This window comes from Lissotriton vulgaris, unplaced genomic scaffold (assembly GCF_964263255.1).
Source record: "Lissotriton vulgaris unplaced genomic scaffold, aLisVul1.2 SCAFFOLD_2398, whole genome shotgun sequence".
NCBI lineage: Eukaryota > Metazoa > Chordata > Amphibia > Caudata > Salamandridae > Lissotriton > Lissotriton vulgaris.
The window spans coordinates 118,862-135,759 of NW_028255800.1; the positions used below are offsets into that span (position 1 = coordinate 118,862).

A 16,898-nucleotide genomic window follows, 5' to 3' on the forward strand; every position below is an offset into this window, starting at 1 on the left:
TTTAAAGAAGTAAGGAAATGGAACACACTTGTAAATCGCTATAGGAAAAAGGAAAGAGGAATAAAATAAAATAAGGACATAGGGGAAAAACATCATTGCTAATGTCCTGGTAGTACTCATCTGACTGTCCAGATCACCATCCAGTAGTGAGTTGCAGAGTGTTCTCGTCCTCCAACGATGACAGGATTTAGAAGGGACCTGGATTTGTCCTTGTGTAAGCTCTAAGGCTCTGATCACTTTCTCTTTCTGTTTCCGAAAAAGCCATCTTGTCGCATACCAGGACGTTATGAGGACCATTCCGTTCTTTGTGAGGGGTTATTGTTCTTTTAGGATGGTGGTGTGAGTCCTTATAGGACTCTAGATAGTGCCATTTGCCATCTAATGTCACCCGCATCATTGTGGAGTCAAAGAGTCCATATGTAATATTCAATTTCGTGATGAGGTCTTGATTAGATATATGAATAGGGAGTCCTTCCTTCTGACATTAGCGTCTATTGAAAAATCAGTAGTAATATGAGTTTTGTAATCTTCCAATTCATATGGCCCGTGTAAATTTGCTATCAGTGATCCCTGCTGCACTATTTCATGTTTAAGGAAGCAAGCTATAATCACGTGAGGTCTACCTCTGGTGGATAGCATCCTGCTCGGGAAACAGTATGCCCTCTGCAGTTCCAGTCAAGAATATCAGATCGATAAGGCAGATGAGAAGGCCAACCAGGACACCTCTCACATCTTCCTTTTCAACTTCTCTAGAATCCCATATACTCTGAAGTTTGAGGTCTGTCACATTTTGCCTACGATACGAGATGTCTGAAACACAGGTTTTTTTTTTTCTTAGCTAATGTTCAATCCCAGGGATCCTGTTCTTCATCCCCTCTACTCTTATACTGAAGAAATTTCCGTTCGGAAAGTGTTTATTTTGGTGGCAAGATCTGCCACTGATGTACCCATGGAGCCAGCCAGTCCCCCACTGCAGTGAGGTCTTTAACAATAGCCTCAAAGGAGGCCTCCTGTGACATTTGTGTTCTTACTTTCTTGGTTCCACCAACCACTTCAATAAAACGTACTTGATATGAGGCCCTTCCAGCAGCCATTATTGTGAGTCTAAGTAATGGACAGAGCCTATAATCCCAGCAGAAGTCAAAGTGAGTCAGGTTCAATGACCTGAGAAGAGTTCAAGAGCTATTCTCACTCTGTAGAAGCAATCCCTCTAAATTGACAGGTTTCAGCGCTTCCCATCAAACCACCATAGACAAATTAAAGATTCCGCCTTTCCTCTTAGAAATGAAATTCTCCAATTGTACCCAACTAATGAGCTTTAGCACCTCTCCACCCATCCCTCAAAACAGGGCCTCTATGTCACAGTTCCTTGCAACACCAGCAGTCCCATGGTAATCATTCCTTCAAATGCCTCCTTTTGGGCAGTTTGGAACAGACACGTGGGGGGTGGGCATCATTCAAAGAAAGGGCAGTTTGTGGAGGGTGCATCTTTCATCAATTGTGAATCAAAAGGCTCAAGGTGCAGCAGGAAGCTGTGTCATTGCTCGATGAAAAGAGGGATAAAAGAACTCTGCTGAAAAAGAAATGGGGGGGGGGGGGGGTGGAGGTTAATGGGCCCCTCACCTGTAGTCCTTCTGGAGAGATCAGTCCCTTCCTCAGGACAGAGGAGCGTTGTGGTCTAGCTGACATGAGCTGAGACAGTGGGCCTCCCAGTGCAGTCATAGCCTTCACAGTGCAGGTGCAGCAGAAAGAGGTCCATGATCGAAAAAAGGGTAGTGTTCCACACGTACTGAGCATGGGGGAAGAAAACGGGGTAATGCTAGTATAATTCCATTCAATCACCCCCTCCGGATCCCTGCTGCCTCACTGTGGGTGCGGTGGCCTCCCGCATTGCGCCACCAACAGCCCGCTTCATTGCGACGACAAAGGAGGAGAGGAGCAGGCAGTGCTCGCACTCAAATCTGCGCTTTCAGAACCAATCCCTCTCACAGTAAAATAGGCCATGGTTATGGCTTTTCCAGCCAAACAAACCTTGTGGTCTACTCAGAAGCAGCCATCTTGCTCTATGGCCTAGCTTAGTTTATTTATAAAATAAAAATATATATACTTCAATAAGGCTCACTAGTTGCATATGAAATAAAATTATTTGGATTAAAGTGAGAACAATTTGAAAAAGAAACAAAAATGGAAAGGTTTCTTACAGGTTACTGTAGTTCTTTGTCAACAGTCAAAAATCTCAGAAATTCTGCAATACGTTTAAAATAAAAAAAATCACAATGAAAACATGTAACTCACTAAATATAGAATAGCAGAGGCTAAAAAGGAGGCAAGAGAAATCTGTCGAAGGTGGGCATAAGCAGTGTATGGACGAAAACCCTCACTCACCCGAGGTTGACCTGCTTCATCACTGGGTTCCTCCAACAGCCTGGGACCGCAAGGTACCCAGTGTGGGCTACAACTTCCCATCGGGAAATGAGCGGGAGTGTTCTGTGAAAGCATGTAAATGTATAAACACCTCTATGGTGTGAATGAGGAGCAGAGTGCAACAAAAATTGTGTGTATTAGAACTATCTCAATAGCAAACAACATATTTTATTATAACATCCTCCAGGATAGGATTAAAACACATTCAGGGCATTCATCAGGACCATGTTATCTAGTCACTCAGCATCAAAAAGTGAACCCCCCCACCCTTTCCCCGAGCAGACCGATGCCGCAAGATGAACAAATGTAAGAGGGCTCAACTTGCGATCAGACTCTGGAGTTGGTAGAGTCAGCTCAAATATAGTGCTCTTAGGACCCCTCGACCTTCCGACTTGACTACTAGCATTGCGCATGTTTAGTTGTGATGTTTGGCCTCCGTATTTAGTATTTATAATTTATTCACTTTTTGATGCAGAGGGACAACATGGCGTGACGAATGCCTTTAACATGTAATTATCATCTAAGGCAGAAACATGTTGACTCCCACACAGGTTAGATATCTATACCCTGTCTAACAATGCATTTTAATCCTATCCTGTAGGACGTTATAATAATATTTGTTGTTTCCTATTGAGATAGTTTTAACACACAATATATTTGCTGCACTCTGCCCCTCATTCACACCATAGAGGTGTTTATACATGTACGTGCTTTCACAGAACACTCCCGCTCCTTCCCCAAGGGGAAGTTGCAGCCCACACTGGGTACCATGCGGTCCCAGTGTGTTGACAAACCCAATGATGAAGCAGGCCACCCTTGGGTAAGTGAGGGTTTTCGTCCATACACTGGTTATGCCCACCTTCAACACATTTTTCTTTCCTCCTTTTTAGCCTCTCTACTAATCTATATTTAGTGTGAGATACATATATTTTTGGAAGTAGTATAGGATACTTTACTTATTTCTTACATACTATACACTTCCTTTTGACCCTCTGTGTGAGAGACACAATGAAAACATGCCAGTTTAAAAAAAAATCCAATTAACCAAATTAAAACTACAACCTATTTGGCTGCAAAGACCAGCTAACAGGATTTACTTTTTAGAAGAAACAAGGTAAAAAGTTGCGTCTTACAGGCTGGATTTCATTGTAAAAACTTTTTTAAAACCAATCTACCAGACATCCAGCACGTGTAATGAGATGCACCAATATCCAAGAATTAATAGAAAATCCTGTGAGACATAAAATGCTTCTATCCTCAATGTCCACCGTTGGGGGTAGCAACAAACTGAATTTTGGTCAGTGAATGGGAGGCCGCCAGCCACTGGGATACTTCAAACAATCTAGAAGGTCTGAGACAGTCAATTACCTTGATTTGAAGCACTCTGCTCCTCTGTTCGGGATGCTATAGAGCTTTAGAGAGTTTGAATAGTAACCACAATTAACCAATACTTCAGAGCTCCTCTCATCACTCTGGTCTCCTAGTACAATGTGGGCAGGGGTGCATGTGTACACAACTTGGTCCTTCCAGTACCTCAAAGCTGGCTAAGGACTCCAATTTAATTAATTGAACCCAGCCAAACTAGCAAGTCTTCAGCGCTGTCTTTTCAGGACTAAGACTTTCTAGTTTGTGGTTCTCTCTGGTCACCATATATCAGAGACTAGGCATTTTGAACATCTCAGCACAAAAATCTTCGAAGAAGGACCCTTCCAACAGGCAATTTTTCCTAAATTGGAAAACTTGAATATTTGGCTCTGGATTCCAGGCACAGAGCTTCAAGGCAAGGAGAGGTTTCACGTTTTCACCTGGAATACTGTAGAAGACAATTTTGCTACTGAGCAACTTCTCAGAAATGGCACAAGCAAAATCATATATTGCACCTAGATTTGAGCACACAAACATAGTATTCTAAAGCCCAACCAAATACTGAAATCACAACGCTACAACGGTTAGAAAATAGAGGTGAAGACATGCTAGAACCAGAACCTGAAAGGCAAGCCCCATTAACATATACTTGAAAGGGGTCCATTGCCTCCTAGCGCTAGATAGATAGATAGATAGATAGAGATAGATAGAATTCAATGCTCATACATCCCGCACAAAGCTATCCAGGCCAGTAAACCACTATCCTTGTGAACACTGGCAACACTACCCGGTCCAAACCTGTATTTCAGTCAACCCTAAATGACTATGTCAGGACCCAGAGGCGAGGATTATGCTCTTCTTTTTTTGTTTATTACAAACAGCAGCCAGGTCAAAGACACAATAACGGACTTCATTTCCCATAAACCCAGGGACAATGAAAGGAAAAGTTCATCATCCAATGGGACATTAGGATATGCCTTATTCACTTTCCAAAGTCCACTGGAATGTTTAGATGCTCCTTTCACAGCTGATTTGTTCTGGTTCTCCTCACAGGGGGCGAGAATGCTTATCACGGGTCCACAGACTGGCAAGAGCGTCAGCACTTGCCCGACATTGCCGAGCATCTCCATCCGAGCTAAGGGTTAGAGAATTGGTGCTAGCCCCAACCCGCCTGGAGTCCTGATGCCCTGCAGGGTCTGTACACTCTTGTAGCGGTGACTTCCCTTCCTCTGCCATTTCAGACACAACCCAGGTGGTGAATAAGACCCATTGCATCCAAGGACGAGTGGTGTCTGTAGAGGCCTGTAGCCTTTTACACTGGGCATAATACTCTCAGTTATTGCAGCATTGCGCTACCTAAACACTTCTGGGTTGTCCCCTGCCACCAGTTGATAACTGCCCTCGTAACCTTCGTGGTTTACTGCCGATTACCTTACCTGCTCAGTCTATGTGCATAAATAACATAGGCTTTCATGGAGGGGTAGGACGACCACTATACAGAGGAGAGGATCTCCTATTTCCTGGTGACAGAAATTCTGCGATGCAGATGATGCCTCAATACATAAGGCTGTCTCGGACACGCCTTGGCGCCCTTGGAGATGAAATTGCTTGAAATGGTGCAGAAGTGCCTACAACACCTCTCACAAAGGGAAGACCTACCTGGGCCTGTAGCCCCCCATACTTCGAGGTTTGCCCATCGCCAGGCCCACCAGGACCCACTCAAACGCTTGCAGGTCTCTGGTGTGGACCCAAACGCATTTTCCAGGCTCAAGAAAGCGTTTCTAGGCCACATACCCCTCTCCACCCATACCAGAAGCCCCTGATGGCCTTTCAATTACAGGGGGTGTTATGCCCCCTTCACCTCTCCCTCCCTCAGATGGATTCCATACAGGGTCCGATAGCCATTCCAAACACAAGCGGTCGTGTCGACCAGTGACCCGCACCAAAGGAGGGAGGGGCCCTACCACATATATATATATATATATTACACACACATATACATGTGTAAAGTCATGCTGATGAACACATTAGCAGTTTTCATGAGATCACAAAAAAATTACAAGTTATTCCAACAATAAAGCAAACCTCCTTTTATTCAAGCATTGCTTTTGTTAAAAAATATCTTCAAGAACTGTTCACACACTTTAGTCATTCAACTAGTCAAAAAAGATATCAGTGCAGAAGGAGCCCTTTCAGTGAACACTAAAACATGATGCACAACTTTTGTAGGCTGTTCCTAAACATACACTAAACTAGGGTGTTTTAGTGTTCACTGAAAGGGCTCCTTCTGCACGGATATCTTTTTTGGCTAGGGTGACTCCTACATGAAAGGGACGGAAGTGTTCAATGTTCTGTACCTAAAAAGAGGGTGCGCTGAGGATACGCGGCTGCAAGCATACATTTACAAAACGCTGAATATGATGAATAAAATGTAATAGGTTGTAGCTCAATTGGAGCCTAGCTCCAATATTAAACAGGAGATAATACATTTTCCTGGAAACTGTCATGTTGCGCCAGAATTAAACAGGTAATTTGTTCTTGATCGAACAGTGGGATATAACGCTGACGATGCTTGAATGTTTCTGAAGTAGCATTACTTGTTAGCAATCAGGGTCAATAAAAATGGGTCTTCTAAAATTGCAGTAGGTTTATCACATAGTCAAAAATAAAAGGAAGTGATGAAGTGTAACACAACCCTTGCATGTACATTTTTATTAATGTTTAAAGCAATAGGACAAATGAAAGACCGGCTCACCAGAATGGAAAGGAAACTGCTGTTTGGCTTCTCCAGTGTGTGCGTCCCAAATGATTGTGGTCTTCAAAAAAAAAAAAAAAAGGATTAACATGTATTTAGTACAATAACTTTTTTGTGAAATGCATTACTGCAGTACAACTGCACCAAAGACCTACAGACTGCTTTTCAGCCATGGTTAAGTCAGTGTCTAACAAATTTTGCTTTTGTAAAGTGCATGAAAATAATTTAACAGTAAGCAGTGTAAAAACAAACCATAGTATTAATCTGCATATTAACTGCTTACTGCCTCGACAGCCGAAAAACAGCGAACACTGACTTGCTTTAGCCTCTTTTGCTAAATGGTAGCTTTCCTTTAATACAATTTAATAAGTAGGATTTTGACTAGTTACACAACAGAAAGGGCTAATGTTAAATCGTTAGCCAAACGCATGAGAATTATGCCCCGTTTTGGACCCGCTGAAGGTATGAAGGAAAAATGCCCCAGCAAGATTCCATACAGATAGTCCTTCATTGTGGTAGACTTATCTGGGCTCTCAAGCACCAGTAACAAAATCATAGAAGGCATGTTTGCTTTGTCAATGTGCCAGTGTTTCCAGATTTTGAAGGCGGAATTGAGAATTATAATCCTGTTAACTGACAAAGCCCTGGACCTTAGATTATCCATACACCACTCACCCTCTCCTTCCCTCCTAACCACACCACAACCAGTCTGGACCACATGCCTGTACAACTACTGTGGTCCATCTGTACCATTGACACATAGGTGAGTCTTCAGCAAGAAGTTCAGGTGCAGTCTCAGAAAAGTCCTATGCGTGACTGTCGCTACAATGGGCACATAGGTAAAAAACAGTCCTGTGTTGTTTTTTTTTTGGGGGGGGTGGGGGGGGTAGTATAGTTTGTTACTGCTGCACCTCTCTCTCCCCCTGTTCATACCAATTACAAAAGTGCAACCGAGTTTATCCAGAGATGCACTTCCAACAGGGGTTTTATTCACTTGCACACCTGTATAGATCTTACAACCCCCCGCGCCCCCCCCCCAAAACACTGAAGTGCTTTGCAACAGGGAGCAAGCTGCTGCATGAAGCCCAGAATAACTTTTTAGTGTTTATTGTATTAGTCACAGGTTATGCAACATTAACAGTTATACAGATTAATTGCATGCAATTTCTAAACTGGAGGAGCTATTCACAGATGCTTTAGTTATGTATCAATATACATTTCTAATTGTGTCTGTGATAAAAGGGATTGAGTTAATGTGTATACTATTGTTTAGCTGTCCTAGTACACTAATAGAGGATGGCAGTAGTAGTGTTAGAGAATACAATTTTGGTCATGCTTATACATCTGGTAAGAAGAGCTTTGTAAAAGTACATTTGGAAGGTCAAGCAGTAGAGGGCAGAAGGAGACATGGATGGGTTTAGATTCCGTTAACAGGGATATGAATTACACTTTTTACCCAACTCATACAACATTTGGTGACAGATCACAGGTTGTGTCACCGAAAGCAGTAGAAGACGACCATTTAATTCAAGGCTTATTTTTAATTAGAGGTGTAGCCTGCAGGTTATGTAATATCTGAACGTTGTCCAATATTTAATTGATGTTGTTTAGGACTCGGTAGATGTGCGTGATAGAACCAAGTCTCGATCCTCTTTTTCCAAATGTAACCTAGTATTCCACCTTTGTCCATGTTTTTCTGGGACATCCCAATTTTTGGTTCATAGTAAGAATTATGGGATCGTGCAGGTTTCTGAGTGTTTCACCAAGTCCACATCTCCTGTTTAGGATCAAATCCATACTTTATTTTATACCCCATATCAACTGGGGAATAGCCAAGATTTTAACAACATTTTAAATTGCAGGTTATTTACAGTAGCCTCTATATTTCAAGAGAATGAATTTCAAAGTTTGGTAGGGAAAGGTAGCATCAGCAAACTAAGACAGACCAGTTACTTCTGTGGCCAATATGGCAAGCAGAGTCCTTTTATGGTCTCAACTGTAAAAATATTGGTGTTTTCCCGTTTATTGCCTTGTGCATTATTCACAGTTGTTTGAAGACAGATTTTATGGCAAAAGGCAGCTGGTGCACGTAAGGAAGTGTGTTTCAGTTGCAGTAACTCCCCCACTTTTTGCCTGATACCTGATGCACTTTTCCTTGGTGTGCCCTGGATCCCTGCCAAACAGGTACCCAGGGCCCGTGTTCCTTCCCTAAAAACTGTAGTAAAGCCTAAACCCAATTGGCATCTCTGGCCATATGTCAGCCCCTGTTAAATGGTACCCTAGGTACCCAGGGCATTGTGACCAGAGAAGACCCCTAAGCTCTGCAGCAGTTATTATGCCATCCTTAGGGGCCCTGTACCCTGACACCCACAAACTGCCTTTGCAGGCTGAGTGTCCTGGTGCAGACCTAAACTAAGAGTAGACATGACACACATCCCTGTGTACCATGCCCACAACCCCACTGCCCTAGCACACATCAGCCACCCTTCTAGCTGGGTGCCCTATGTCAGGGGTGGGCACAAGTGCATGAGCCCCTACAGTACCCAGGGCCATTCCTGGGCCATGAGGCACCCCAAAAGCAGGCTGCCTTGAATTCCTTTTTCTCTCTCCTCAAGGAAGGATTATGATATCTCCAGGTCAACCCACCGATTCCATCCTCAGAGAGGTGTTGTAAAAAAATGGAGTGAGACACTGTATCAAATGCTGCTGATAAATCAAGCAGTTTGAGAGCAGCACTTTCCCCTTAACCCAGGGTGATTTTTACGGTCTTTATAACTTCAAAACGGGTGATTCCGTGCTCTGACCTTGGCAAACGCCTGCCTAAGTGTAATGCTACAGGGCATTATCGTCCAGATACATGGTCAATTGAGTGTTGACCAATTGTTTCAAAATTTTAGACGCCACCTGCATGAGAGATATAGGCTGAAATTAGCCAACACCACTGTGTTAGTCTATGGTTTTTTTAGGGGTTTTCTTTAAGCAAAGGGACTACCTTCTAACTTTTCCAGCCAAGAGCAGTTAAAAAGCTGCTAAAACACCGAAGCAATGATTTCACTAGACCTGCAAATGACAGATGGAGGGCATGGATCCTCAGGGACCTCGATTTATAGAGCAAAAGGACCTGGGAAATTTGCCCCAGGGAAAAAGGTCAGAATTTAGGCAGTAACATTGAGTGGCTGAGTCAGGCTGCTAACAGCCCCAGCACTCTGGATGTCTTGGACTAAGGCACAGAGAGGGTGGAGTGGATGTTTGAATTTTATTGTATTGGATTTGCATTTCTATAGTGCTTACTACCACTGACGAGGCATTGAAGTGCTTTTTCAGTGAGTAGTACCCTACACCGGTACCCATAAAGGATTAGTGGTGAATTAGTATAGTGAAAAACTAAAGTAATTTGAGTGGTGGATATATTAGTCATTTCAGGTTCTTCAATAGCAGCATCTATGGCCATCACTCTGCTGCTCAAGGCAGCTAGGTGTCTGCCCTTACAACTGGGGCACAGAACACTGTGTAGCTTGGTTATGAAAGCACTGCTAGGCAGCTTCCCTGAAAACGAACAGGCTTCGAGCTGTCTGATGAGCATTTTAGGGCAGATTCTGTTACCAAGTACTTCTCTGCCCTCCCTATGCTCATTGGAGATGAAGACTGGATTGTAATGGCCAGTGAATATTCATACAAGGTTTTAATGAATTTAAAAAGGCTCCACGTCGAAAGCACTTGTATTCTGAAAAGCTGCCCAAGACGTCATGTATCCTAAAGTCTTTTCTACAAGGAGACTGAAGGCCCCAACCCCATCTGGCAGCGTAATTGGTAGCCAAGTCATTATGATGTCAAACAATTGCCAATAAGGCCATTCCATTTCCCCTCTTGTAGATACTACTCACTCTCATTGTAGAAATAAGCCAAGGTTTCAAACACAGTTTCCTGATGACTTCCAAAAGTCACAACCATTAATCTCACAAATGATGCTTGCCTTCAGATGCAGCTACTACTAATGAGTCGTCCTTAGCAGCCACTGACTTAAGATAATACAGATTGCCGGCAGTAATGCTTTGCGATAAAGAATATTACAAATAATCTCTTGTAGCTCTTGTAAACTATTGAAAGGAAGGTCTTTAGGTCAAGGAGACAGCTTGCATTTTAGCAGTGTGGCTATGGGGCGGCCTTTCCTCCATCAACCACTGGACATTCTAAAAGAGCCAAATCCAGTACCCAATCAAGGGTCTAAGAAACTTCTTGCAACTGATACTTATGAGGGTAGGAGGGAAAATAAAGTGTAATGCGATGTTCAAATTTGACCCAAAGCAAATTTTTCCACATGCTACAACAATGTATAGAAGTCTGAAATCAATAAGATGCAGTCTGAAACTAATAAGATGCAATCTTTCTTTCAATAGCATTGGTGCAGAAGATAATTGTAAACAGGATTACTGAGGCTCGACCAATGGAACCATGTATATATAGGAGCCCAGGAAGAATAAACCTCCTGAGCAAAGAACATGGTGGAAAGATGGATGAAATGCCATTGAGTCCCTTTAGAGTGAAAATCCTGTGGCTCGACTGGGAGGTCAAACCAACCGCAGTGTGTTCAAGATAGCTGAATCACAGGCAGGTAAGGTTACACTTTTCAATGATGCATAATCCAGCTTGGGCTACTTCACTATGGCCAAAGACTGCAACAAGTCCTAAGTAATAAGCTTTGACAAACTGGTCATCCATACAGGCTTATGTGCACATTTTCTTGTACTGAGGTACCCAGTCCAATCATGGTCTTTGTCTACACCACAGAAGCAGAGATCAGGCAAAAGGATGAGGGCTGAGAAGATATGAACCCCTAGTAGGGAGAACCAATATAGCTGGGGGAGAGAAGGGAAGAGAGAGAAGGGGGAGAGGGGGAGAGGGAGAAAGAAGGGAGAGGGAGAAAGAAGGGAGAGGGAGAAAGAAGGGAGAGGGAGAAAGAAGGGAGAGGGAGAAAGGGGGAGAGGGGATAGAGGGAGAAAGGGAGAGACAGGTGAGTGACAGAGGGAGAGAGAGGGAGGAGGGTGAGAAGGGTGAGGGAGAAAGGGAGAGAAGGGTGAGAGGGAGTGTCTATGTTTGTCTTTCTCAAAATCCTTATCCACACCACAAAGCTCCACTGCCTTAGGTTCCACCACACAGGGGCTCGTAATTGGCACTGGTTTGGCACTGGTTTGGTCACTTTACTCCTACCTTGTGATTGTAGACACTTGTTGAGACTGTACATATCCTATGGCATAGACTGTGTACTATCACTGTACATGTGGGTTTATGATAAACCCTAAGGTAACCCAACCTTTAAAACAACCATGCGTCGGAGTCTCAATCTTAGTGAACCCATTACATTTACCCAAGGGAAAGATATCCTGAGACAAGTTATGGGAACAGGTACAAATAGATGAGCTGTGACCAAAAAGGATGGGCATTATTCATTTCAAGGTTTTGTTTAAAAATCTTAATCTGAGTCTTCTCATCACAACTCTTCGCGAGAACAGGCAAACCCAGTCAGAAAGGCTTCCCACCACAGAGAGAAAGAACAAGAGAAATCAAGTAAGGGGGAGGACAACTAACTTTAAACGATACTTGGGGTTGGTCATGGTGCAAGACGGATGTATCCTAACTAAGTTATTTTTCTACAGACTTTATGGTAAAGAGATTTTGGTTATTTTTTATTTAATAAATCAAGTTATAAGAAAATAAACTACTTTGGAGTCATGCTTGAAAGTCAACAATGGACCTCCGATACGAATGTTGAATAGTAAACTTTAAAAATCAAATATCGAGGTAGCAACATATGAGTCAAGGGGTCGGTCTTAAAGAGCGTACCCAGCTGAAAGAAGCTGAAGAGATGCTGATCCATGCAACTATGAAGACCTTCCATAGTTTTCAACTTCACTACAAAATGCTGGAGGTAGAGACCATAGGGTATTTCTGTTTGGGTACTAGGCTCTATTTCTTCGGGAAACTCTGAGCCAGGCTTTCAAAGAGAGGGGGCCTGAGAAGCTTAAGTGTGCTTTAAGGAAAGGGTGAGGCAGGCTTTTAGAGGAGCTCCCATCATTTTCTCATTCAATGGAAGGTCTGACTGGGTTTACAGAAATCTTCCCTACAGTGACAGGTACCAAAACGGTGCTACAACCCATAAAACAGCATGTGTCATCGTAGAGAGAAGACATGACATTGTGCTGTACAGTGGATTACAGTGACGAGGGGAATAGTGGAGAAGTGGCGTGGAATAAAACAGCCCCTTGATGTTCATTCTAAGCATGTCCTTTCAAAAGCAAGTTCATGGAACGCCTGGGAAATACAATCTTGAGAGTACATGCAACAGCAAAAATTATGCAATAGCATTCTGGAATGTCTGCTTCAATGAGGTACAGTGTCTTCCCCAAAAAACAGTAAAAACAGAATAATTGTCCTAGGGCGTGGCTTGGGCGCCGATGGTGGAGGTCGCCTGAGCGCTCGGCTCCGCGATCGAACCGCGATTAATCCTGATCCCCGGGCGATACGGGCACCCCAGCCCCCAGATCGTTGAGTGCTGCAGGTGCTGAACCGGGGGGCGACTTTGGAGTCCTGCAGTGAGACCCGATCGAGGTGAACGAGAGCCCACGGGGCGAGCGGCGCGGAGCTCAAGATGGCGCCCGCTCCATCTCCGTGGTCCTGAAGCGGCCCGTGGACCCAGGAGGACCGGCGACTCAGATGACACCTTCTTCCTTCCCCTTCTGGAGGAACGACGCCAATGCCGACTGCCTGAGCGGCTGGAGACCCCGGTGAACTTTCCAAGCGGTGTCCATCGAGACCGCCGCTCAGCCGAGCCCTGAACACGCCGCAAAGCCGCGGAGGGAAGGGGGAGCGGCCCGACACCTCGTCCTGCTCAAGACGGCAGAGACCGCCACCATCTTGGTCCTTGGAATTGGCAGCGTGTGGGCCCACTTTAACCACACTGGAAGAATTCTGAGCCCTGACCGGATCCCGGGGGACAGCGAGAGTGGCTGGACGGAGCTCGGCCTAGTCACAGTATCCACGTAGGCCGAACCTGGTGGTCGGAAAGGCCTGCAATTGGTGACGAAGGTGACTGTGTCTCGAGGAGATCGAAGACCCCGGCTGTGCACTACTACCTGATAGTGACCCTTCTCCCCCCTCCCCTTCCGCCCTTTTGCTTCCAGGGGAAGTGCTGTCGGCCTTCGCCCGGCCCATTGCCACTGCGGCCTGGCAGGGGAGACGGCTCGTTTGGTGCCCACGCCACGTGGCATCAACGACGGACGCCATTGCTGCCTGATCCCGGCAACCTCGCCGAGCCTGCGAAGACCCACTGGCAGGTATCACTGACTTCCTATACTCTCTGCGGTCGGATGAACCCACTTGGGCGAGCACCCAGTTCTGTGCGCCTGGCTTACGAGCAGTCGTGATATCTCCAGCCACCATACCGGAGACCGATTGGCGGGTCCTTGACTGGGCGACCTCAGGGTCCACCGCTGGAGACCGAGGCCGCCATGGTGAAGCCAAAGAGTACTAAGGGTGGCACTCAGGCTGCCTCTGACGTGTAGGCGCCTGATAAAGAAGATCAATTGGATCCGGAGATGTCGGGGAATCCACACCTCCAGCAACAACTCGACAGGATCCTGGCAGCGATCACTGATTCGCGGTCGGCCCTCCAACGGGACATTGCCCAGGTCGCAACGAGCCTGGGCCTGCTCAGGGCGGACCACAGTAAGCTCTCGGACAGAGTCAAGGAAGTTGAGAGCTTGGTGTGAATCTTGGAACCTGCGCAAAAAAATTTAGCTGCCGCCATGAAGGACGCTTTGACCCGCATAGATGCTCTAGAGAGAAGAGCAGAGGACGCGGAAAGGCGCAATAGAAGGAACAACATCTGTGTGGTGGGCCTGCCGGAAAAAATCGAAGGTGGTGACATGGTGGCCTACTTGGAGGATTGGCTCAGGTCGGTGGTGGCACCCGAGGGGCTTTCCTCCTTTTACACCCTAGAACGGGCGCACAGGGTGCCATCCAGGCCGCCGCAACTGGGCCGACCCCCACGTCCGGTGGTAGCGCGGCTACTACATTTCCGCGACAGAGATTTGCTCCTCAATGCCGCCAGACAAAATGGACCATACCAGGTGGCAAATAGCAGGGTGAACCTTCTTCTTAGCGATCAAACGAGAACTGAGGAGTGAGAGCATCCAGTATTCTTTGCTATTTCCGGCGAGGCTCCGCATCATCCTGGATGGCACGACCAAATTCTTCGATACCCCAGATGACGCGTGCAGTTGGCTTTAACTGTACGGAGCTGGCAAGGATGGCCCTGGGTCGTCCTCCTCGACTACCTCGGAGGTAGGCCTACAGCGGAGGTCTAAGAGGATCCGGAATCGCCGAGGCAGACTTGGCCGACCCTCGACAGGAGACTACAGCGGAACGGCGGGGGGTGCTGGAGATGGTATCCAGTATGTCAGGCTCCCAAGGCGGACCTATAATTGAAGACTTGGAGCCGGGCGGAGGTGGGGGCCACACGGACACGGAGTACTCGGAGACTGATAGTGTGAACCTCCCTGTGATAACCCCAGAGACAGCAGAGGACCTGCTCGATGGCCAAGGGTGATCTCGGGTGAGCCGGCTTCAACGGAGGGGGAGGTGGTGGGGGTTGGGGGGGGGGGGGGGGGGGGAGAGGCACGCCATCGGTGCGTGGCATTCACTGTGTTTACCTGTACTTGAACATTGCTGGGGGAGACTTGGAGAAGTACCATGGGACAATGGCTGATCTATCCACTTTGAAGTGCATAACCTGGAATGTGGGCAGGCTTTATTTCATGTCCAGGCGACATAAACTCCACGCATACCTGGTGCGTAGGGGAGTACAGATTGCGCTTCTACAAGAGACACACCTAACGAAGACAGAGGGATTAGCATTGCAGCGTAGGTGGAGAGAGCAGTTATACAACACCACATACTCAGCTTATGCTAGGGGCCCGTTGATCTGGGTGCGGGCCGGGGTTCCCCTGCAGGTAACAAAACACTGTGTATCCGGAGGAGAGGTTTGTGGCCATAGCTGGCAAACTGGGGGGAAAGGATCTGAACATATGCAGCATTTATGTGCCTAACGTGGCCCAGCTGGCCTTTTTTGCGGCGCTGTCGGGCTCTCTGGCCCACTATCTATCGGGGCCTCTTTTGATTGGGGGGGGATTTCAACTCGGTGGTGGACATTGATCTTGACAGATCTCACCCTCCCCTTCCGGACTCACCAACCCACCGGGTAGCCAAGGGTAGACTGGAATGGCAGAGTAAATGGGGACTGACTGACATCTGGCGAGCCCAGCACCTGCATGCCCGGGACTACTCCCACTTCTCCGGCATGCACAAACTGCATGTGCGGTTGGATGGGTTCTTGGGATCGGCAGAACTACCTTCCACGGCCGTGAGGTCTGAGTATTTAACGAGGACTATCTCCGACCACAACCCTCTACTGGCCGACTTTAGGTGGTTCCCGGGTACCCTCTGTGTTCCGACTTGGAGGCTACGCCCCGAGATACTACAAGATCTGGTGTTCCGGAGTGAACTGGAAGACAGAATCGCTGCGTACTTCGCGGAGAACGAGGGTACGGCTAGGGCAAGGGCCACGGAATGGGATGCATTTAAAGTGGTAATTAGGGGCTATTGCATAACGAAGAAGGTGGGGATGCGACGGGTCCTTCTGGAAGACCTTAGTAAAGTAGATCGGAAACTCCGCGAGATGTAGCTCCTCCGTCCAGACCGCCCAGAGCTTCAACAACAGACTGCGGCGGCGAAGGAAGCTGTAGCTGTTGAAGTTGAAAGGCTACGTAGTTTCGACTGTAAGGCTTATCTGACCAGGTCGCTCGCAGAGGGTGATAAATCGGGAGCGCTCTTGGCTTGGCTGGCTAACCCTACGAGGCGCACCTCTCCCACAGTAGCTATGCGGGATGCAGAGGGCATAGAGGTTTATACCCAACCCGAAATCCTTAGTTGTTTTCTGAACTACTATGAAGAATTGTACCGAAGTAGGATGTCACCGGACACTTCACCCATTGATGACTTCTTACAGGATTTACCTATCCCCGCTCTGGAGCCTGAACAGGCGAAGGAACTGGGGAGAGACGTGGAGCTGGGGGAGATCCGCAGCGCCATAAAAAAAGAGGGCACTGAACAAAACCCCAGGCCTGGACGGACTTCCAGTGGAGTTCTACTCCACCTACATTGACCTCCTGGCCCCGCGGCTTTTGATAGTCTACAGAGAGGCGAAGCGTCTGGGGCACCTTCCGGGTTCAATGCGTGAGGCCCTGGTGGTCCCCCTGCTCAAACCCGATAAGAAGAGCAACGACCCGGCGTCTTACAG

At 46.6% G+C, this 16,898-nt stretch overlaps 1 protein-coding gene across 2 annotated transcripts in view; it reads right to left on the reverse strand.

Moving 5' to 3' along the window:
• LOC147658892 (F-box-like/WD repeat-containing protein TBL1XR1) overlaps positions 1 to 16,898 on the reverse strand; it is a 294,359-nt gene that overhangs the window by 79,264 nt on the left and 198,197 nt on the right. For both annotated transcript variants that reach the window (XM_086952052.1, XM_086952053.1), the window contains exon 11: positions 6,545 to 6,605. In XM_086952052.1, the coding sequence (XP_086808178.1) occupies positions 6,545 to 6,605 (61 nt within the window). The remainder of the gene's footprint in view (positions 1 to 6,544; positions 6,606 to 16,898) is intronic.